This window comes from Danio rerio, chromosome 15, assembly GCF_052040795.2.
Source record: "Danio rerio strain M-AB ecotype USA chromosome 15, GRCz13ab, whole genome shotgun sequence".
In the NCBI taxonomy this organism is placed as follows: Eukaryota; Metazoa; Chordata; class Actinopteri; order Cypriniformes; family Danionidae; genus Danio; species Danio rerio.
This window is the reverse complement of record NC_141035.1, coordinates 22,078,022-22,103,050: the sequence shown is the minus strand read 5'-3', so window position 1 is coordinate 22,103,050 and position 25,029 is coordinate 22,078,022. Positions and strand designations below refer to the sequence as shown.

The 25,029-nt window shown below is 36.4% G+C and overlaps 1 protein-coding gene across 8 annotated transcripts in view; it reads left to right on the top strand.

Annotated features, from left to right (window-relative positions):
• Positions 1–25,029, top strand: part of esamb (endothelial cell adhesion molecule b) — a 90,805-nt gene that overhangs the window by 33,432 nt on the left and 32,344 nt on the right. For 2 of the 8 annotated variants that reach the window (XM_087284006.2, XM_087284003.2), the window contains exons 1-2: positions 14,681–14,795; positions 21,054–21,199. In XM_087284006.2, coding sequence (XP_087140132.1) covers positions 21,074–21,199 — 126 coding nt within the window. In that variant the 5' untranslated portion in view covers positions 14,681–14,795; positions 21,054–21,073. Of the gene's footprint in view, positions 1–14,680; positions 15,033–18,367; positions 18,735–21,053; positions 21,200–25,029 lie in introns of those variants that run through there. The other 6 variants (XM_087284004.2, XM_087284001.2, XM_087284005.1 and 3 more) reach the window with 3 other exon arrangements.

The following is a 25,029-nucleotide window of genomic DNA, read 5'->3' as shown; positions in this document are numbered from 1 at the left end:
TCCAGTACAGGGTTGCAGCTGGAAGGACATCGGCGGTGTAAAACATGCTGAATAAGTTGGTGGTTCATTCCGCTGTGGCGACTCCTGATGAATAAAGGGACTAAGCTGAAAGAAAATGGATTAATGAATACCATTTGGAGCGTGACTGTGGCACTGTGGCTCAGTAGTTAGCACTGTCGCCTCACAGCAAGAAGGTTGCTGGTTCGAGTCCAGGCTGGGCCAGTTGGCATTTCTATGTGGAGTTTGCATGTTCTAATCTTCGAGTGCTCCGGTTTTCTCCAAAGACATGCACTCAAAGTGAATTGGGTAAACAAAAATTGGCCGTAGTGTATGAGTGTGTGTGTGAATGAAAGAGTGTATGGGCATCCACTTTGTAAAACATATGCCGTAATAGTTGGTAGTTCATTCCCCTGTTGTGACCCCTAGATAAATAAAGGACAATGAATGAATGAATACATTTTGGGGAACTAAATTAGCTCCTACTTCAGAGCAGGGCCTAAAAAGTGTTTTTTTTTTTCCTTTAAAAAAAGCATGTTATGTAATCACCCACTAAAACTGTTACTGCCATACATAATCATAAATGAGGTGGTTCAAACTTTAGCAGTGTTAATACAGTCTTAAAACGATCCACATGACCAGGTCAGACTAATGGTTTCGATCAATGACGCAAATGACAAAATGGATTCACAGTGACTCACCATCTTCCATGAGTCAATCTTCATATGAGACATGCTTGCATTATACACAGACCAGAACACATACACATACTGTACCAAACTGATAGGAGAACAATTTTAAAATATAGCCTTCGGATGAAAATAATGTAATTGGTACACTATCGTTTAAGTTTGGGGTCAATTTTTATGTATGTATGGATGTATGTATATATGTACTGTATGTAAACTCACCAGCCACTTTATTAGGTACACCTTACTAGTACTGGGTTAGACCCGCTTTTGCCTTCAAAACTATCTTAATCCTTCGTTGCATACATTCAACAAGGTAATGCAAATATTTCTCAGAAATTTTAGTTCACATTGACATGATAGCATCACACAGTTGCTGCAGTTTTGTCAGCTGCACATCCATGTTGCAAATCTTCCTTTCCACCACAACCCAAAGATGCTCTATTGGATTGAGGTCTGGTGACTGTGGAGGTTGTGTATGGTGGAGAGCTGTCATGGACTAAAGTGAAAAGCGGCAGGAGAGCGTGGGGTTAGGCAGGGGGTGGCACGGACAAAGGTGAAGAGCGGGGAGGGTGGGGGGGCATACCTGCCAACACTCCTGTTTTTCCTGGGAGTCTCCCGTATTTCAGACCCATTTCTGGCAAAACTCGCGGAATTTCAACATCCCCCACCCCCGCTTTTCAGTTCGTGTTCACCAACCATCCACCAAATGTTGGCAGGTATGGGGGGCAGAAGTGTCGCAGACGAAAACAAAGAGGGTTGGGGAGTCGCAGAAGAAAGTGAACAGCAGACGGGGAGGAGGTCGGTTGAGGAGGGGGATCATTAAAATGAGGTCCTGGATCAGATTTCTCAGGATCCGGCCTGTTCCAGCACAGATTAAGCCCTGGTTATCCTGCTAGAAGTAGCCATCAGAAGATGGTACCACTGTGGTCATGAAGGAATGGGATCTCTGAGGGGATGGTCAGAGACAATACTCAGGTAGGCTGTGGTAATGACACGATGCTAAGTTGGTACTAATGGGCCAAAAGTGTGCCAAGAAAATATGCCCCACACCATTACACCACCACCACCAGCCTGAACCGTTGATACATGGCAGGATGGATCCATGCTTCCACTGAATATTTTCTCTTTTTCGAACCATTTTCTGTAAACCCTGGAGATGTGTGCATGAAAATCCCAGTAGATCAGAAGTTACTGAAATACAAAAACCAGCCCATCTGGCACCAAAAACCATGCCACAATCAATTCATTCCAGCAGACATGTATTCAGTTGTTTAAAAGTGACTGTGAAGATATTGTTAAAACATGGTAATAATTAATTTTAGAAAAAAACAAACAATGCAAATCTTCTGAACTAGTGTGTTATTGTAAGGTTATTAACTTAAGTGATTGTGCTATTTTGGATTATGGTGATTTCCAAAATTTTGTGTAAATGTTATGCAATATTTATGGGACTGTGGCATGTTATCCAAATTCGCATCCCAGAAGGTAATTCTAGTAATGGCAGTAAATGAAAGCCAAGGGTCTGCTATGGCAAGAGAGCTTTCAGACCACATATTGAAGGCTTTCCAGCTCTCCACTGGAGCGCATGACAAAACTCTCCATGTTTCTGCATGCTGGCTTTGAGCTCCTCAGCTCTTGCCTGGCAACTGGATGAAACACCTGAGCCTCAGCACGGAGTCCAGTCTGTCCCACAGCTGTACGGGGCAGTCCTGTGGGATTTTACACAGACCTCTTGTGCTCATCCCAACTCCCAACGCTTCTCTTCTTCTTCTAGGTCAGATCAAGCGTTTTAATTCTGTTCTGTGAGCACCGTGTCAAGCATTCTCTCGTGTAAAAAAATACAATTACACCACTGGAAATGTACTAGAAATTGTATTTTAAATGAAAACTGTCTCTATACCATGTTTTTGTCTGTGTTGGACTGAACAACAGCCTAATTAATCTTCCCAAAGAAACTTTTAAAGATGATGTCAACTCAGAGGTTGCCATAGCAGCTGTCTGAACTCCCTGGAAATTATACATCAATGAGATGAAAAGACATCCGTTCCCCTTGCTGACATCTAAATATTTATCCCAGAGCCCATGGCTGGAGAGAGCGTCTGCTCTGAGGTCCCACTAAGTTTATTTAGATTTCGGTTTTGTCCCTGGTATAATCCAGGATCAGAGCTCCACGAACCTCTGTACATTAGATGATGGAGAGTAAAGCCAGTTCTATTACTGAACACGTTCTGATCCCAGCAAGCTCATGGAAAACATGTAGTGTTTGTTGCAGATATTATATCACTAGGATTTACATTTGCTGATAAGAATTCTTATCCCCATTTTTTCCCATTGTTAAAAGGATGATCCTCCAGGTTTTTTTCTTTCTAAATCCATGTTGGATATCAAGATTAAAGACCAACCTACAATTTCTTAGTCCTAATTGAGGTAATTTTAAAAGCAATAAAAAAGGACACTACAATACCTGACAAAAGTCCCAACGCATATCCAAGATTTAGGAACAACTATAATAACTTCACTTCTAGTTGAATATTTGGTATCAGAAGTTGCTTATTTAAAAGGCAAAGGCCTCTAAATTATGCTTATTTTACCTAAATAAAATATGATCATGCCTTGATTTGTAATTATTTAATTAGGACAGTTAGGTCTGAATTGCATAGACAAAAGTCTAACTTAACAGAAATAAGATACACAATAGCATATAAAGTCATTGTGCAGCGGGAAAAAATAATAAATATTGTGTATGACTTCCATGAGCTTGGAGGACTGCATCCGTACATCTCTGCAATGACTCAAATAACTTATTAATAAAGTCATCTGGAATGGTAAAGAAAGCGTTCTTGCAAGACTTCCAGAGTTCATCAAGATTCTTTGGATTCATCTTCAATTCCTCCTCCTTCATCTTACCCCAGACATGCTCAATAATGTTCATGTTCATGTCAATGGCTATTGATGTTGCCATGCACTCTGCAGATCTCTTGCACGCCCCAATACTGAATGTAACCCCAAACCATGATTTTTCCTTTACCGAACTTGACTGATTTGTAAGAGAATCTTGGGTCGATGTGGGTTCCAATAGGTCTGCAGTGTTTGTGATGATTGAGATGCAGTTCAACAGATGATTCATTGGATTCATTGGAAACCTTCTGCCCCTTTTCTAAATGGTCAATTAGAAGTCAAGTCATTATTTGTTGCTCTTACAACTGGGATTGACGACAGACTTTTGTCAGGTAGTGCACAAAACCCTTCAGCATGGTCATACCTTTTCAAAAGATATTTTTTTATTTTTAAAGACACGTATTATGCAAAATTTGGGGTTGATGGTGGAATTGATGGTTGGAAATGATGGTTTTTGCACATAATTTTGTGTTGGCAGTTTGTGTACGCAACTGCTCTACAATGATAAAAATCCACTCAATCCTTTTTATAATCCCCATAAATCATAAGCAGGCTCCATAAGAGCTGATTTAAGAATCTGCAATGTGTGATGTCTTACTTGTACAGGCCCTGCCCATGACTGTTGGCAGACACTAGCATTTTTTTAGTTTTGTTTACAAAGGGAATGCTCCCTCACTACACAGAGACTCACTTATGTCTGGTGTAATTCCTTTTACACCAGACTGCTTAGTGAAAGAGAGCCAGTACTGGTCAGGCTTTGCTGAAAAGTTACCTTAAGAATGATTTAACAGAACCAGCAGCTTGTGATCCAGCTACACCTCCAAAAGAAATAGCCTGTATATAATCTTTGAAAATGACTTTTTCGCATAATGTGGATGTTAGCTCTAAGTTGCTTGATGGGCATCCTGTCACATTTGCCACATGAGCACCTGTACAGCAACAGTGCACTATATTAAATGTGTTTATTTGTGAGCATGTGTGTGTGTGTGATGTTTAATTATAGTGCATAGCAAATATATTTATGTCATGTGTGTGTGGCTCATTCATCTTTGTACCAAGGATGAAAAAACTCTACAAGTAATTATAGTTATCAAATATCCATTCCGAAACTTTCCTAATCCAGCCTTCCTGGTCCCTGAAATCTAACATTATGTATCAGAAGAGGACATGTCCAAATACCACTCTATTACAAATATTCCCATATTTCTGGAGATCCAGCTTATTTACATTGAAAGGCGCAAAAACAGCTACTTTTTACTCTGACCCAAAAAATTTAATTTTTAACAGGGTAAAATAAGTGATCATTATGATATTTTGAGCTGAAACTTCACATACACCTTCTGGGAACACCAAAAGACATATTAAATATTGTAAAAATGGCCATAATAGGTGGTCTAAATCAGTGTTTCCCAACCCTGTTTCTGGAAGAACACCAACAGTACATATGTTGGATGTCTCGCTTGTCAAATATGACTTAACTTCAGGTTTGGAGTGTCTTCTTATGTTCTGATGAATTAATTAAGACGTGTTTGATTAGGGAAAGGTTGAAAATGTGTACTGTTGTGGTGCCAGGGGATGGGAAAGACCATATTAGTAGCCTACTTCAAATGTATATATTAGTACGTAAAAAGAGTGTGAAACATTTCATGAGTCATTTAATTTTTTAAAGCACAGTAAAAAAAAAAAAGTCTGCGTTGATAGTGCCTTGTGGTTAGTGCATTGACACACAGCACTACGGTGCTCATGGTGGCCTGAATTTGAGTCCTGACTTGAGGTCCTTTTCTAAAATTCAAGACTAACATTTGTTGAGGAGAACGTGGGCAGAGAACTGTACTAATGTTCACTTTAGTGATGACAGTGTTTAGAGTCAGAAAGGAAACATGCACATCATCATTTGTGTTTAAAAGCATTTATGAATTATCAGATTTTAATCACCACTGTATACAGTGACCTCAAATGAAACATTTGATTAAACGTTCAGGTTTATTTAAACAAAAAGATAAATGAAAAGCATGCAAACACAGAATAAGGGAGTACATCCGTGTACCAAGAGCAGCCTTTGATAACACCATCCCTGCACTCTTTTACAGAAAGATTGAGCGAACTGTTTTCCATCTATATCGTCTGGACCCGAGGCAACATGCAGCATCATCTCCCCTGATAGCCTTTTATGGCCATTAAATTTCCTCTGCGACTCCAGTCCTAATCCTATCTCTGTGAATCACATCCCATCCACAGAGTTCATAATGATCTCCTCTCCCGAATTTCCTTTACCTGAACCTGATGAGAGTCATTTTGATGTTGTACTGTAGGTCAGACGTGCTGGTAGACCCTTGAGCCATGTGTCCGTGTTCATTTGTACTATTTGGCATCCTGATAGTGTTTCATTCATTTAAATTTGAATTAAAGAGAATCCAATATTCCTTTACCAGCTGACTGCTTACCTCCGTGTGGATGGCTTTTCTGCTGTTACCAGTTCGTCCAGTGGCTCGCCGTGTATGTCGGCAGATTTGAGACATGGAGGGAGAAGGGTTGACCATGACAACAGGGTTCAAATCTAGCAAAGGATGATTCCAGAAAGACACACACACACACACAAACAAAAGCCAATATATAAACAATAAACAGGCTGAGAATGTGGTAAAATCTGGCTGCTGCAAGGGTTTTTCTTTTTCTGGATTGCTTTTTAAAAAGTGGGTGAGCGGGTCAATCAGTGGTTTTGAAAACACTATCGCTTGGGTTTAGAGAAGGAGAAGGGTGGGTCAGTCGATCGGTCAGCCAGTCAGTCGATGGCAACCTCTGCTGGATTTTTGCAAAAAGAGCAGGCGCTCGCAAGAAAAATTTGAGATCTCAAAAGGCATACACAGCGCGTCACCTTAGAATTATAAGGTTCTATCTACGTTCTGAATGATTTTAAGATATTGAGCTTTAAAGTTTTTGCATTCCATAGCAAACAGTATGTGTGTAACATTTTTTTTTTAAAATAAAAAGTCTTAAAATGTAAACAACTTATTAAAAAAAACATCTCATTATGTAAATAAGTTGTCATTTAATAAGAATGTGTCAATAACTCAATTTTGCCAAATTGTCAGATAGAACCTTATAATTTTAAGGTGACGAGCGGCCTCTGGTGGATTTGCCAAAACAAAAACTGCAAAAAAAAAAAGGCTATAAATGTCTATTGGGGTACATTTTTAGAATGAGCCTGGGTTGGATTCTTCAAAGTATAGGTTATTGCACACTGAATTCGAAATTTCCATCCATAAACTTTGTATGTTAAAAAATAAATTTAACCTCATGTTGTGAGAATCCTATTCACATTCTGCATCCGAAACTTTCGTCTGTCATAAATAAATTAGATTTTTTTTAACGCTTTTCGCATCTGAAAAGTGTTTTGAGAGGTGTTTTGACAGTTCAGAGCCACCATACAAGGGAAAGGCTAAATACAGAATGGCATCATTTGAGCTACAGATCACTTTATATAACACAGGCTCATTCTGAAAACGTAGTTTCGAGGATGTTTCTGGAAACCGCGAATTATGTAGCCGAAGGTACATATGACTGCATTTAAGTTTTTAAGCAAACGCTATGGGGCATTATGACACCGTTCCTTTTCGCGCTTACCGGCTGACCGCTTTCCTCTGTGTGGAGGGCTTTCCCACTGCAACCAGTTTGTCCAGTTAGCTTGTTGTGTATGTTGGCGGACTTGAGACACAGAGAGGAGTTGACAACGATGACTGGGTTTGAGTCTGGGGAAGAGCAATTCCAGAAATCAGGTAAGACTAAAACAGGATCCAAAAAATAAAATGAATAAGTGAATAACAGGGTGAGAATGTGGTCAAATCCAAAAACGTGGTAAAAATTAGACGATGACTTTCTTTTTCTGGGTGGCTTTTGAAATCGTTGATTGGGTTTAGGGTAGTAAGTGGGTAGGAGGGTCAATCGGTAAAATTGGTTGGGTTCAGTGAAGGAGGAGGGTGGGTCAGTCGATGGGCCGGTCGCCAGTCAGTCTTTCAGTCAGTCAGACAGACAGACAGTCAGTAGACAACGCCCTCTAGTGGGTTTATGTGAGAACAGCACGGGTGCGAACTGCACTCGCGGGATACATTTGAGATATGAAAAAGCGCACACAGCGGCCTCTTGTGGATTCGCCAAAACAAAATCTCCAAAAATACGCACCTCCCAGACGTATTTTGCAGTCTCCAGAAACGTCCACGGAATTACGTTTTCAGAATGAGCCTGGGTTGACTTCATAACAAACACAGTGCATGAAATAAAGACAGAATGTGGCGGACAGTTGAGAACCCCTATATGATGGATTCAGAGACTGGCACATCTCTGCCCTGCTGCTGTTTGGTGTCCACACATTTGACATACTGCCCATAGACATTGAAATAGAAAGCATGGTCCTCTTTCAGTCCACAGCTTTGCCACGTCAACGCAGCTTCCATCTATTTTAATGTCTATAGTACTGCCAGTCTCTGTTCAGGATTTGTTTAGGTACATAAATGAGTGAAGTATCAAAAGCAATGTATCAAAATTTCACTCATTTCCAGAAATCAACTTTGCATTTCGAGATAATCCATCGCAGCTCTTTGATAATGAGCTGATCTCTCCTTCCTCTCTATGCAGTATTGGATGAACACAATATGCAGCTTAAGTATTATACGAAAATACCACTTCAGTGTGCAAAAACCTTCAGTGTGCTCATAGTAAAAAGTTGTGCCCCCTGATTTAGAATTTGTTTGCATTTCCCTAATTCTGTAATGATCTTCTCTCATGACTTCATTAGGACCTGATGAGTGTGATTTTGATGCTTCTAGACACGTGGAGTAATTCTCCTCCTTGAACTCTCACTCTATACATAATTCAAGCCTTATCCATCTGCCTGTTGCATGGATTAATATTTGGTGCACAGATTTGTAGGAGGAGATTGTGTCCATATGCCGGAGGCTAGCTTTGTGGAACGGTGTCATTTTCTTGAGTGGCAGAGATGGAGAGCACTTCATGGCCGTCACATTCATGCTGATTGATGCTCTCCACACTCTAGGCAGTGCTCTTTAGATTTATAACACTCTCCCCGTCTTACACACCAGTCAAAACAAAGCATGTGCGCCAATCCCAGAGCAGTCAGACATGTAAACAACTCTAATGATCTTGGTCGCCGCTCAGATTATTCAAAGCAAGGCCTCTTGTAATGACGTTTATTGAAAATCTATAAATCTGTCTGCATCACAGTGTCTGCTTGTGCCTTATGATCAGTTATTGATAGAACTTGTAGACTCTATTAACTGTTGGTATATTAAGGTATTGCTTCTGATGTTTCGGTTTCCTTTAAAGGCCAGCTGACAGATCATGATGACTGAGAGCATAAAATATGGACACATTGATTTAAGACCGTATTTATGGCTGATAAGTTTTTCACAAGCCCTGCAGTCGTTCTATTTTAGCTCCTCCCGTAATGTCATATCACAATATATGGCCTCTGTTGTTTGACGCATTATTTTTTAAGATTAATATTAGTTATTATAGTGGCGTATCTTTGTGCCGAAGAGAGATGAAGAGGCTGTGTATTGCTGAGAGGAGAAAAGCTCTGCTCGAAATTTCATTTTGGGTTACTTCAGCTGCACGACGTTCATTTTTAATGGACACAGCTATCCCAAAATGCACTGTGGCGGTGTAAGATGACAGCTGTAAGATTTTATAAATTAATGTTTCTCAAAACTGTCAGAACTTTATCAGCAAGGATGCATAAGATTGAAAAAAAAGATCAAACTTAACAGTAAAGATTTCTGATTAAAATAAAAGCTTTAAAACTATCAAGGCAAGACACATCAGGGAATTATTCTTATTTTATTTTTTTATGTAATGTATGTATTTTATGTATGTATTGTTTTCTTTATTTTTTCAATGGTCTAATGATGAGAAAACATGCAAAATACACTTTTAAATATTTGTTTGATAGAAGTTTGTCAGTTTGTGTATGTAAATTTCAATAACAATACATATTTTAAAGGCTGTTTTTCCAAAAATAAGTTTTATTCTGCACTGAGCCAAACATTTCCACTGTTGTAGCACTTACTTAGACCAACAGTCACAGTTTTATTCACATGCACACTCTGATTGTTTTTTTTTTTCCCTTTTAACCGAGGAATATGCCTTATTATAAACACTAAAAATATTTTCTGCCTTATTCACAGCATTTTCTAGAGTGTTAAAAAATAGATGCATTATCTAACATGTTAATATGTCTAGTTAACATTAACAAAGATTAAATAATGTTTAACAGATGTGTTTTTGTTCATTGTTGATTCATGTGAACTAATGCATTAACTAATGTTAACTAATGCAACATTGTAAAGTGTTACCCTTAAATTTTCTAGTTCTCATAATTTATTTTTTCTACTGTAGTTACTGCAACTTAATTATTTATTTATTGCAACTTAATTGTTGTAGTTCCAGCAACTTCATTTTTTCTAATTACTGCAGCTTAACTATTATTATTATTATTATTATCATTATTATTATTATTATTATTATTATTACTTATTTTATTTATATTATTATTACTTCATTTCTTGTTTTTATAGCATAATATTTCTAGTTAGTGCAACTTAATTTTTCTAGTTCTCATAAATTATTAATATATACATTTTTTCTAGTTAATACAACTTAGTTTTTCCAGTTGTGCAACTGAATTTTTCTATTTACTAGAACTTGATATTTAGAGTTGGTACATCTTTTTTTCTAGTCCTTATAACTTAATTAGCTTAAGTTAGTGCAACTAATCAAGTTCTTATGACTTAATTTTTCGAGTTACAGTTACTTATTTTTTTTTGTTTTATAAATAATTTTTTAGTCAGTGCAACTAAATTTTTTAGTTACTGCAGCTTAATATTTCTAGCTCTTATGACTTAATTTTTATAGTTAGTGCAACTTAATTTTTCTAGTTATTACAACTTAATTTTTTATAGGTAATGAAACTTAATTTTTCTAGTCGCCACAATATACTTTTTCTAGTTGTAGCAAATAGATTTTTGTAGTTACTGCAACTTACTTTTATAGTTAACACAACTTACCTTTTTCTCAATTGTTTTCACTCAATTTTCTCCAGCATATTACCTTCTTTTACCATCTTCTAACTGCTTTCAACATTTATAATAGAAAGTTTTTTTTTCTTGGCCGGCAATTTAAAAAAAAAAAAAATCTGCAAGATGAATTGACACTGAAGATCAGCTTTGCATTTCAAACATTAAAACAACGTTTTAAAATATAGGCTTATTAATGTGCTAAATAGCTGTTTTACATTGTAATAACATTTCACAATTTATTTGTATCTGTATTTTTTGTCAAATTCAGACATGTGTTGTACCATATTTTCTACAAAAGCTACATTTGATAATCTTTATTGACACACACACACATGCATTACATACATACATACACACACATATATATATATATATATATATATATATATATATATATATATATATATATATATATATATATATATATATGAATTGTTAGTATTTTTTTACCTTTATTATATAGGGCAGTGGAGAAGAGACATGAATACATGGGGAACAGAGAGAGGGGAAGTATTGGCAGAGGACCTCGAGCTGGGAATCAAACATGGTTCGCCGTAAGCACCTTAGTGCTACATGTCAGTGCACTTTACCACCAGGATATTGGCACCGACATGTTTGATAATCTTAAATTGCACACACATTTGGATCAGTGCCAATGATAATAATAAAGATAACTCTAAATAAAACTTTAAAACGTGATTTTGTTGCAGCACACTTTTGACATAGTATGTTTAACTTAGGGACCATGTGAGGCTCAGGGCAGTATTCACGGCTGTCCTCCCCTGATGACGATCCTGTCTGTGTCCATGTATGCATGAAGAATTGATCTAAACTTGAAGGGATTTAGAGGCCCTTTGATGTGACAACACACTGAAAATTGCTTAAAATAGCACTAGAGATTAAACTGATGTAATCCTATTTAAAAGAACTTTCGCCAAATGTTTATTATTCAATTGCCATCTGTCAAAAAAAAATCTTGCTTAACCCATAAACTCCTCTTTTACAAGAAATTGCATTTATGTTTGCTCATATTAGCAAACTTCTCTCCGTGTCACCATACACCACTGACCTCGCTCTCGGCACTCGATGTAAACACTCTGATAATTAAACCCGGCATTCCTCTAACAATAGAGTCTGAAATAAGAAGGGAAGGGTCAGTCATACTCATCAGACCTGAGCCGCATCGCTCATACCTCAGTAAAGTGCTTTCTGATGTGCAGCTGCCCAAGATTAGCAGGTATTTTAAGGCTGGCTCAGATCGCTCATGCTAAAGCTTTATCACACAACCCTTGTGAGCCGGAGACAAGCGAAAAAGGAGATTATATTAGAAGACAATAGGTCTCTGTTTAATGATAGTAAGCTCCTTTCAACGTTCAGCTCAAGGATTTTGCTTTTCTTTTCAGGAAAGAGATTTGATAAAGGCTGCTTGTTTGTCCTTTAGCACCTGGGATATACAGACTGATGTTTGTTTTGCTTTTAGAGAAGACCTAAAAATAGACACTGACAGCAATTTGTAACTTTGTCATGAAAAAATCTTCAAAAGTCACAATTTCTTAGTGTTATTATTCTTATTTTGAATATATAATTGTTTGTTTTAATAGGACAGTAGATATGGGTGGAAGAAATGTGGCAGAGTAAGGGGGACAAGATTAGGAAAGGTCCCCATCTGGTATTCAAACTTGGGTTTCCAGAAACACAATCATGTTTTATGTTGGAACGCTGCCCACTAAGCTTTTGATTCCAACCTTTTTTATATATTTGAAATATGTGGCAGGAACAAACCCATCATTTTTTCATTCTATTTTTTTTTTTCAGTGAAACCTAAAATTAGAATTTCAAAGAATCTTTGCTTGTTATTCATGAACCATCAGTTTGTACAGTATAAAGCATATCTGCTCATCATCCCATCATCATTACACATGTACAGAAGCCATTGGATAGCTCATACTGTACATTCAGCTTTTATTCCCCTCCGCTGAGCTGAAAAGCTGAGATCTGTTTCATCTGGATCGCTGAACTGAATCAGATCACTCCAATCACTTGAATTGGATGAACTAGTTCAGGAAAAAAGCATGCTCATGAAACAGACTGATTCAGCTGTGTAGTTAAAATTACTGATTTAACTGAAAGTAAAAAGTTTAGATTATTGGTGTATATTGACCTTATTCTTTGTGTACGAGTGGGCACAGCCATTTGAATCTCTTTGCCTCGAGACTTCGGGCCTCATTCACTTCCATTCATTTTTAGATGTGAAAACCAGCTTGTTAATGTTGTCTCGATGTTGCAAACTGATATTTTCCTGTTATATTATTCTGCTTTGTATACATACTTGTTTGTAGAGCAAGTAGTTTCACCATTTCCTGCCATTTATTATTCTTAGTCCTTATTTATTAGTCCTAGTTCCCTTTATTAAACACCAGCAAATTAAGAAAAGATTTTCAGCAGTTTAACTGCAAATGTGTTGCCAATCCTCACAGCACAGACACATAAAGAAAACATGCTGCAAATTATCTCAATGCAAACAAATGAAAAAAATGTTTCGTAAGGTTTTTTTGGGTCCCCTTGAAACATTTCTATTGTGTTTTGTGGTATTTGTGTTGTGAGAAACTGCACAGTGTTTTCTTCTTAATTTGTCTGCGTTGTGAGAAATTTCAACACATGCTTTTTCCATGAGATTTATGTAATTACATGTGTTTCCTTAAATTGCAGCATGTTAAGCTGTTTCAGTCACCATATAGACATCTTCAATTGAATGATATTGCAAATATTTAATAATTGGTCGATTACATGGCAATAAACTCAAGGCATTTAGGCATGGTATACTGTAGGCAAGGTGATGAAGCAAAAGTGGGCAAGCATCATGATGGGGGGGGGGGGTAATTTAAGTGACTTTAATAGTAGCAGACAAGCTGGTTGGAGTATTTCAGAGACAGATGATCTACAGAGATTTTCACACAGGCAACAGTAAGTGAATTAACAACTGAGGTATGTAGAAGAGCATTTCTAAACATGTCTAATTTTGAAGCAGATACAGAAGAAGAACACTCCCTTTACACTACTATCAGTTGAGAAGCAGAGAATACAAGTCACACAAAATCAACAAAACTGAACAATTCAAGATTCTAAAAGGCCGCCCGATCTGATTATTATGGTGGCCGAGAAAGCTTAACGTGCTGCAATTTAACAAAACTGTCATGGGTGATTGCAAGAAAACAGACCCAGTTGCAGCAATGAACTATACAAAGGGGTTTATTGACAGAATAAGGCACAAGTAGACACACAAGGGGATGATAAGGTCCAAACGGTAGGGGCAACAACACAGGGAAGCCAGTGGTAGTGACAAGATGGTACTAAATTGAACAGCCAGCCAGGAGTAGGAGCAACAGTAGTCAAAACCAGAGTTAGATCCTGGAACGGGCCAAGTAAACTCCAGACTGGCTGACCAGGGAGGTCAGGACAGGGGATAGGACAGGAAAATTATAAGACAAGATAGGACAGCAAACAGGCAGCAATAATATATAATAAAATAACTAAATCTGAAATAAAATCAAATCTAAATACTAGAAGAAAGAAAGAGAGACTTGAGCAATCTGATGAAACAAAACTAAAATAAAGACTTCTAGAATCTTAAAGAGAGTAATTAAACAAATCAAACAACAACTAATAATCAACTATTAAGGAGACTGGGACTGACAGTAAATGGAACAATGGTTCTAAGGGTAAAAGTAAAATAAAGATTAGAACACAAAATTAAGTAAACACTAGAAACAAACAAAAGAAAGTAGTAGATACAAACAAACAATAAGTAGACAAGCGAACTAGAACAGGCAAGACCTTAAGCTCAGTAAAGATGCAAACCAAGGAAATAAGACAAGCTCACATGGAACGAACCAGCAAAGAAATGAAAACATAAAGCACATCATATAGAACAAAGCACACGAGAGACAGGTGAAAACAATCAGGATGACAAGATCTAAATAAGAGGGCGGGGTAACTGAAAGCAAGGAGGAAAGACAAGAGGAGCACATGGGCAACGAAAATTAAGACACAGCAATGTAAAGAAGCACAGGACAAACAGGCAAACATTAAACACTGACAGGACATACAAGACTGTCAGGTCAGGAACATGACAAAAACACATGCAATTAAAAAAAACGCCAGTAAATTGAGAAAAGATCTTCATCCATTTGACACATGCTGCAAATCATCACAACGCAAACACATTTTTAAAAAAACATACTGCATTTTCTCACAATGCAAAAAGAATGGAAATGTTTCAAGTGGACCCAAAAACATGATGGATGCTGCTGTGCTGTGACTATTGCTCAGTGAAGTTGTAGATGATGTTTGAGAGGTGAGTTTTTTTGTTTGTTAATTTTAATATGCCAATTCCCTTGTCTTTAGTATTTATTAGCCCTAATAACTATAACCCAAATAGCCAGGTCTGTCACGTTTTAGGGTCTCCTTGAAAAATTTGCATTGTGTCTTAAGAAAAATGCAGAGCGTTTGAAAAAAAAAAGTGTTGTGACAATTTGGAGCTGTTTTTTATTTATTTATTTATTTATTTTTAATTGCATGTGTTTTGTTAAATTTTAGCATGTTTAGCTCTCTTGGTCACCGAAGAGTCTTGATTTCTGCTGTGACTTTTGAATGGTGGACTCAGAATTTGGTGTAAACAATAAAAGCATGTATAACAGTTCAGGCTGGTGGTGTTGTAATAGTGTGAAAGAGATATTCTTACCTTTTTGTTCTTTGTGACAGTCTTTAAGCTAATTTAACTTAAATTGTCTTCATAGACGTTGGCCTCATCTGGATTTCTGATTTCCTTGCATGCACACGAGACTCAGTGGCATTGATATATGACCTGCTAAATCTGTTAATCTAACCTCATCTATCATCATCATCTCTTTGTTACTTCCTGCTGTATTGTGCTGCCCTCACTAGGTAGACTTCTTTTACTGCAACATTCTGGACTGGACCTTATTAATCCATTCTTTACATTTAGAAAGTAACAAAGAATATTCAAAAAGATGCCTTTACTCATTGCTTTTGCCTTGACCCTCTGAATGTCTAAAATACACACTTTGTTGCCCAATATTAATCCCAAAGATCAATGCAAACAGACTAATATAACATGCATTCAATCATGATGATGACCTGTTAAATATCAGGAGTGTTTTAATGTGCCAATGTGGCCAAGTGTCACCTCTTGAACGAAGGTGTGCATGTCAGGTGCTGCGTGTGTCAGTTTAGAGGTGCACAGATGGAGCCAGGGATGGGATTACGGAAGATTTTCCTTGATTTAATAAACTACTATGGATCAAAAATGTAAGGGATAAACCTGGGAAAACAGAGACAGTTGCTGAGCGCAGCACATCAGAGAGACGGCACACATTGACATGCTTTCATGAGCCCAGGCGACGCATGTCCTACTTACACTTACTCCAAAGTCCCAGGATGGGACGAAGGGGAAGATTGAGCTTTTACCACTAAAAAGATTAAGGGTTGACAAAGTGCAAAACAAATCTGGCTGACAGAAACAAGAACAATATTGTTTCTGGTCATGTTTTGATCAAGTCAGATGGTCTGAAGTCATATTGGTTCTAAATATGCTATGAAAGATTAAGTTTGTTATATATTGTTTAGTTATTAGATGCATTCAGTGGTGAAAAGAGAGATAAAATCATACTCAAGTAAAAGTAACATTACTTGCGAGAAAAAAGTAGTGGAAGTGGAGTAAAAGTATCTGTTATATTCTGTTATGTTAGATACTCAAAGTAAGTAAAATGTCACCTTTCTAAAAGTACTCAGAGTAGTGAGCAGAACACTGAAGTTTCATCAAATCATTCCATTATAAAATTAAAGACCATGAATATTAAAAATATATCTTACATCAGTGCCATTTGCTTTTAATGTTGTTTCATTTTAAGTTAAATTATTTGAATTTTAAGTTAAATTATTTGCCTTTTAGGGACTATAAACTTAAAATGTGAGATTAATTTAATGTAAGAACGCATTACATTAATGTATGCACCCATAATAAGCCAACAGAATGCCAGTTAATGCGTTCTGAAATCTCTGTGATCTAAGGGGCAAAAATCCCAATAATATCTGGATGCAGCCTTGATGATGCAAGCTGAGACTGCAAATCTCAGTGATGCAATGTCCAACCCAGGCTCATTCTGATTTCATACCCCTATATGCATTTTTGGAGAGAGTAAAATACATCCCAGGAGCTACGTTTGCTGTTTTTGCTTTCGCAAATCCACCAGTGGCCGATGTATATGTTTTTTTCAGATCTCAAATTTCTTTAGCGAGTGCCATTCGCACCTGCTGTTCTCACGTAAATCCACCTGACTGACTAACCGACCGATCCCCCCACGCTGCCCTTTCCCTAAACCCAACCACTAGTGTTTTAAGAAGCACCGATTGACCCGCCCACGCACTTCCCTAAACCCAAACACAGTGTTTTAAAAAGCAATCCAGAAAAATAAAAGCCCTCTTATATTTACCACGTTTTGAGATTTTTCCACATTCTCACCCTGTTATTTACCAGTTTGTTTTACTTTTTAGCTTCTTTAGTTTTTGCCTTACCCGCTTTCTGGTACCAATCTTCACCAGACAAGAACCTCGATATCACGGTCAACTCAGCTCTGCATCTCAAGTCCGCCAACGTACATGTTGAGCTATTTTAAAATATTCTTTGACAGTCGCAGAGATGTCCACCTCCAGGTCATGACGGGCGCTTATCAATCGTGTATCCGACGAGGGCAGCCTTTCTTCGGTGCGACTGACATTTGACTTATGCCTCTGGCTAGTTTGAAAATGCTCATTTTAATCACGTTGGATTTAATTAATGTTTTCTCTTTTTTAAATTATTCAGAAATAAACGCTAAATTCTTATAATAAAATTGATTAGATTTTATTACAGACATTTTTTCAAGTAATTTCAATGAAATCAGTTGAGAGCTGAAGACCACAAGTCCAAAGACATGTGGTATAGGTGAATTGGGTAGGCTAAATTGTTTGTAGTGTATGAGTGTGAATGAGGGTGTATGGATATTTCCCAGAGATGGGCTGTGGCTTATAGGGCATCTGCTGCGTAAAAACATATATGGATAAGTTGGCGGTTCATTACGCTGTGGCAATCCCAGATTAATAAAGGGACCAAGCCACAAAGAAAATAAATAAATGAATGAATTTGAAAACGTAACATGCTGTAGTACACTTTGTTATTCTTTCACAATTTCAGTTGTTATATGCACCATTCATCCCATCAGTGGCATGAGGTCTAAATAGTCCCTCACTCATTGAACATAATGATACATTTTGCATCTTAAACTATCTATCTATCTATCTATCTATCTATCTATCTATCTATCTATCTATCTATCCATCTATCCATCTATCCATCTATCCATCCATCCATCCATCCATCCATCCATCCATCCATCCATCCATCCATCCATCCATCCATCCATCCATCCATCCATCTATCTATCGATCACTCACTCTGTCAGGTAAAATGAGGACAAATCATAAAGAATCTGCTTGTGTTTAGACCCTTCTCCTCTCAGATGATGTAATCTGGGAGCTTTATCTCTGTATGAGAATATGAATGAAGACATTGCTTGTCAAAGGAGCCGTCGATTACATCATCTCTAAGTCCAGCTGAGCTCGATTTATTTCACGTGAGCCAGGAGAAATGCCTTGCGGGATTGAGCCGTGGATTGGAGGATTACTATAGTTCAGATCCACAACAGAAATTAAAAAATGGAGATTCGCATTAGCAATAACAACAAAACAGTGCAAGGGCATCGCTCAGCCTAAAGCGAGACCCTGGCATCTTTTTACGTCACTCACAGATTGAGTTTAAAGCTGAAAGTGAAGGGAAAACAGCAGCAGTGCAGCAGCGCGCGGCTCAGCAGAGCTCCAGCATCCGTAAGCTTATCTGGGAGAGATTGATTCACCATCAAACTGGCTGATCAGGAGAGTTGGGAATGCTGGGATCAGTTGATCCAACTCCAGCTCAGCAGCTCTGGAGACTTTCTGCCCTGTGAGTGAGTCCTGATATCCATTCAACATGTTTCCTTTCAGCGGAAACAATGCATGAGAGATTGAGATGTTCTTGTTCATGGAGATTTCTTAAGCTTTTTTAATAAACCACACTAAAAATTTGTGTTAATGTAACGTATTTTACTTATTGAAAGGGGCTAACCATATTTCAGTTGAATTAAAAAGGTTTTATAAGATTCAGCGTGAGGTTTTAGGTCAGTTTAATGTAATTTAGGTTAAAATTGTAAATGAAGAGTTGATAATGAGCATTTTTTATCAGGATACTGTTTGTAGGATCAATAATATCACACTTATGGCAAAGAATACGTTATTTTCCTGCTCTTTAGAGTGAAATAACTTAACATAAACAAAGGAGGCTAAGAAAAATGTTCATTTTCTATTGAAATTTGAGGCTGCACTTAAAGGTTTTTTGCATCTGAACTCTTCAAATATATATATATATATATATATATATATATATATATATATATATATATATATATATATATATACTTTTTTTTTCTTTTCTTTTTTTTTTTCTTTAACTCAAGGCACCAACTGCGATTTGCTTTGGTTCCTATTTTTCAAAAAAATTTAATTCTGGTCTGTACTTTTTTGTGACTTTTAGTTTATTGACTTCTTGTTTGATTGCTATTGAGGAGACTGTCAAAATCTTAAGTTGGCATGAACTAAAAATCCTAACTCAACGTTTTATTTGAAACTAATTTCAAAGTTATTTGAAACTATTTTAAAGTTTTACTGATTATTTCAGAAGTATTGTCTAATTACTAACGTCATATATGTGCTCCATGTTTTTAGAATTTGGATGTATTTATATTTTGGTTGCAGTAGGATTGTGTTTATTTTTTCCTTGGGAATGCTCAAAGTTTAATTCGGTGCTGTATATCACTGAAACATCTACAAATAACAGATAATTTAGCTTATTCAATATAACTTAGCTTATTTATCTAAATTGTCAATTTAGCTTATTCAATTCACCTATAGTGCATGTCTTTGGACTGTGGGGGAAACCGGAGCATCCGGAGGAAACCCACATAAACATGAGGAGAACATGCAAACTCCACACAGAAAGGTCAACTGACACAGCTGGGGCTTGAACCAGTGACCTTCTTGCTATGTGGTAACAGTGCTAACCACTGAGCCACCACGCCGCCCTATTAATAGTTAATAAATAATAAATTAAATATTTGCATCTAACAATTTCATTTTAAATAAGTCAATTCTGTATAATTGATAAAAATAATAATAGTTATATTAAGTCCTATACAGGTGCGGTACTAACTATTAACTATATGCAAATATAGCCTGATCTCATGAGGAAACGTAAGTAGTTTATGTTTTGTCAGTTTAGTGGCTAATTCAGTAATACGGATATGTACGATTTTAAAAAGGAGGCATAGCACCCAACCCCTGGGTGATGAGCAAATCGTACTAAATTGTACAAATTAGATCATACGAATTAGCCATTAAATTAAATAGTTACGAATTGCCATGAGATTACGTTGGCATATACTATACATACTTAAACTATACACATAACCTAAACCAGTCTATACATGTACTTTTACATAAGACATAACAATATTGAGCAAAAGAGGTAACAAAACAAGTAGTGTAACATGATTTAAGGTACATTCTCAGTTAAACATTGCTTTTTTCTATAAAGTTTTAGATGGAGTTTAAGTAAAGTGTTCGGTATATATTGAGTGAAAGAGTGTGTTTCTGCAGGTGGTTTGTCAGGCCCACTCACCCATGTGAAGCATATGGAGTGATTTTAAGAAAGTGTCTGGTGCAAATGTCTGTTAAAATGTCAGTGAGATGCAATAGTGTGTTTTCTACTGGTGGTTTGTCAAGCCCACTCACCTGTGTGAGACACACTCATTGTTAAAATTAAACTACCCAAACAAATTGATGTTCAGTTTCTAGGTTCAGTTTATTGATTACTTAAAAATGATTTAACTTTATTATTGTATATTGTTGTATATGTTTTTTTTTTAATGAGTTCTACAGCTTCATGTTCATAGAATTTACTTTTACATACAGAATGTACATTTCTAAATCCTTAGGAGTACTGAAATAAGAGAGCCTTATATCATCTTTTTCATTTTAATCGACATGATATTTGGACCCGAGGGGATGTAGAGGTTCCTTTGTGTGTGTGATTTTGGATGGATTATGAATTGTGTTTGTGTAGGATTATATTTTTCTTGTGAAATGTACTCGAATGTCACTCAGAGTCAAGCGTGTTGCTGAGGCTGCCCTCATGATGCACTCACCTGCTGTTTCTTTGCTGCCACAGGTGACTCCCAGCGGGTCGAGATGCCACGTAAAGACATGGAGGTAATCATGGGGCAAATGGTGGTTCTAGAGGCCTGGTACACCCCAACCACCTCCATCGACAAAAACACCGTCATCTGGAGCTTTATGGCCAATGACTCCAAACAGGTGAGGAGCTTTCCAAATAATATTAGCATGATTTGTGAACATGTAATAAAAACCATTTTCACACACACTGTATATGGTATGATCAGTGTTGGGTAAGTTACTTTAAAAAATAAACAAAAACAATATATGTAAATTACTTATCTTATAACGTTGTCTGAAAAGTAACTTAGATATTCAAAAAGTAATTGAATTACTTGATGACTCAATAATAAATATTTACATAAACCCCTATGCATAGACAATAGAATTTCAAGAGCTCACACTTAGCTGATGATTGATTATAAAGCTTGTTTGGCATGCTGTCCTGAAGGAGAGCCCTTAGCTCATAAGATCGTTGAGCCTGGGGCTCCGTCTTGTTTGCAAGGTGAGAGGGGAGTTTGAGCTCAGGTAGATGCTGATTTGGATTAGTCAATTAACTTAAGTTGCATGGTTTTAGATGGTGGGAGGAAACCGGGAAACCTGGGGGAAAGTCATGTGAGCATGGGGAGAACGTGTAAACTTCGCACAGAAACATCGGCTGGCTTGGTAAAGACTAAAATCAGTGACGTTCTTGCTTTGAGGCAATAGTCCTAACCACTGGGCCACTATGCCACCCATCTAGGAAAGGAGGAGGAGGAGGGGTGAAAGAGGGTATTCTTCAAAATGAAGATGGCTGTCATATGGAACTTACATGTAGGCTATTTATAGTGGCTTAGGAATTGTCTGATTAGGGAATCATAAATGGGATAATGTTTCTTAAGCACATACAGTACAATTGTCAGATAATCGTATCATTATTTAGATGAAATATATAATTATTATGCAAAATATATGAAAACAAATACTGTGACTCTGAATTTAAACCTTAATTGTCATTTACTATTTCAATTCAATTAATGTCTTAACCATATGCAAATGTCTTGATAAATGTATAATTTTTAGCTGAAAAATAGATTTATTCTGCAAAATGTATTTCTATTTATATGTTGTAAATTGTAAAAATAAAGTTAACATGTACAATTGTAATAATAAAGTTGTAAAAATACAATTAATATGCTTCTCTGAATTGATTTATACAGAACTGGTGAATCCATGTACCGTATTTAAGCAAATAAACGATAAATAACTGTAAATAAATTAAGTAAACCCTTCACTTTTTTCAGTGGAAAGGAAATTTAATTACGGCAACTGGTTATAATGAACATATATAAATTATTCATGCATGTTGAATAAAAAATGTCAAGAGAGGGTTTTCTTCAATGTCAAAAATATTAGTCATTTATTGGATACAGATGAATAAATCAGTGAACAGAGTTCTGGTATCCTCAATGCAACGCAATAAATTACATTTAGAAGGTGTGCAACAACTCTACATTTCCTGACTCAAGAATGTCTACACAGCTGATATTAACAGGAGGAGTTTAGTGGAATTTGTAACTTGCTAATCATTCTCCAGTCCTCTGGCGGCCACACCAAAACATACTTTCTCTTCTTACACAAAGTCTCAGCACAACTTTAAAGCATAAAACTTCCCAACTGCAAATATTCTGTGTACAGTTTCAACCAATCTCTGCTCACAGGAAGTTTAGCTTCAGAGCTCAAGTGACAGTAGTTTTAAGACATTTAGGCCTTTCCATTAGCTTCATCTACATCTGCAAAAATGCTTCATTAGTATGCAAGACATATCTATCACGCTCAGAAAAGTTTGGTTAATATATTTCACCTTAATCAATGCAAATACAATTGTTTAATGAAAAGAAAAATTGACAAAAATAATAAAAAATATATATTCCTTTTTCCTAACATAACTATTTACACTAGTTACATCTAATTACACCCAACACTGGGTACAATCGTGTGTAGTTAGCACAGCAGCATTTTTATATTGTTTCAATCTTTCTGCAAATACAAATCAAATTATGCCTTATTTGTAAATCAAGCTGTGGTAAAATGAATTGATAAAAAGACCCAAGTTCTTTCAGTTCATTCATATTTTTCTAATGATGGGTTCAGAATGCAGTGTTTTTCTCCAGAAATGAACTCTGCTCACAAGTTGTTGTCTTCAGAGCTTTTTTAATGCTTCGTTTCTGCATTGTTTGCCTCAGTATTACCAGTGGGCGGAGCTAAACAAGCAGTACTGTAGAAGCTGGCATTGATCTGTGAAGGCGGAGTTTAGACATACTATTATATAACAAAGTGGCTCATTCTGCAACCTTCGTTTTGGCAGATTGGCTTCAATATAAGCTGTTTATAGAAGAAAAAGAACATTTTCTACACAGTACAATTAATTTAGTTTTCACCGTTCATGACCCCTCAAACTCAAACTTTAAGTTGTTCTTTATTGTGACAGTAATGTTCACACATCCATAATCAATCCAGAGAAATGAAAACGTGATTGTACCACAGTATTTCATATAGTATGTGTCTGATCAAGTGTAAATGGTGCTAAATTCAACTAGGCACAATTTATGAAAATAGCAGTAGTGTAGATCTCATGTAAATACATACAGTTGAAGTCAGAATGATTACCCCCTGTTTAATTTTCCCCCATTTTCTGTTTAACAGAGAGCAGATTTTTTCAACAGATTTCTAATCATAATAGTTTTAATAACTAATTTCTAATAACTGATTTATTTTATATTTGCCAAGATGACAGTAAATAATATTTGACTAGATACTTATCAAGATACTAGTATTCGGCTTAAAATGACATTAAAGGCTTCACTGGGTTAACTAGGTGAAATCGGCAAGTCAGGGTAAATAGGCAAATCATTGTATATCAATGGTTTGTTGTGCAGAAAATTTTAAATAAATGTAGCTTAAATTTTTACCCTAAAATGTTTTTTTTTCCTTTAAACTGCATTCATTCTAGTCAAAATAAAACAAATAAGACTTTCTCTATAAGAAAAAATATTATCAGACATACTGTGAAAATGTCCCTGCTCTGTTAAACATCATTTGGCAAATATTAAAAAAAAAATCAAAGGGGGGCTAATAATTCTGAATTCAACTGTATATTTTTGTACAATAGCTAGAAACTGGAGTCAATTAGAGAATTTTGAAAAACATTTTTCAGGTGTGTTACTTGTTTCTCAGACAACACAATGCTAATGTTTGAACTTCAAAGGAATTAGGGGAAAATATCTATAGAATTGAATATCTTATTATCTTTGTAGTTACAACAATGAAAATATTTGTTGTTCTGACAAAATGTCATTTTCTGGGAAAAAAGTTATAAATTGTATTTATATTTTGAAAAAATGCTAATACACCCTAAAATACTGTTTTATCTCAAACTAATACCTGAATAATCCAGTAATGGTAGATGATGGCAGCTTAAAGACATCTCTCACATCACATGCATCTCACATGCATTGCTTAGGTCTGATTTTTTCTCACAGACTTCAACAGAGTGTAAAAAGAGTTTCCTTGGCTGTGTTTTGAATCATTGTCATGCTGAAATCCACTCTAGTTTTATCTTCATCATCCTGATAATGTAGATGTTGGACTGAAGCAGCGAATATTAATTTACAGTGACGAATGGTAGAGGGTTGCAGAGTAATACTGAGATTTCAGCTGCAGTCTGGGCTTTCACTGCCTATCTACACCTTCCTTTCTTCATATGTTCAATACTTTTTCCTTGCATCATTTCATTTTATTATACATAACTTAATTTGTAAATTAATTAGATTTGTTTTTGCATATATAGATTTCTTAGGTTGCACCAACATCCAGGGAAAATTTCAAGTCAACGACACTTTTAGAAATATGTTTTCTGAGAAAAATGATGACGTGTTCAAAACACGTTCCCTGCTGTAGCTGTATGTTATATCTATATTAACCCACACAAC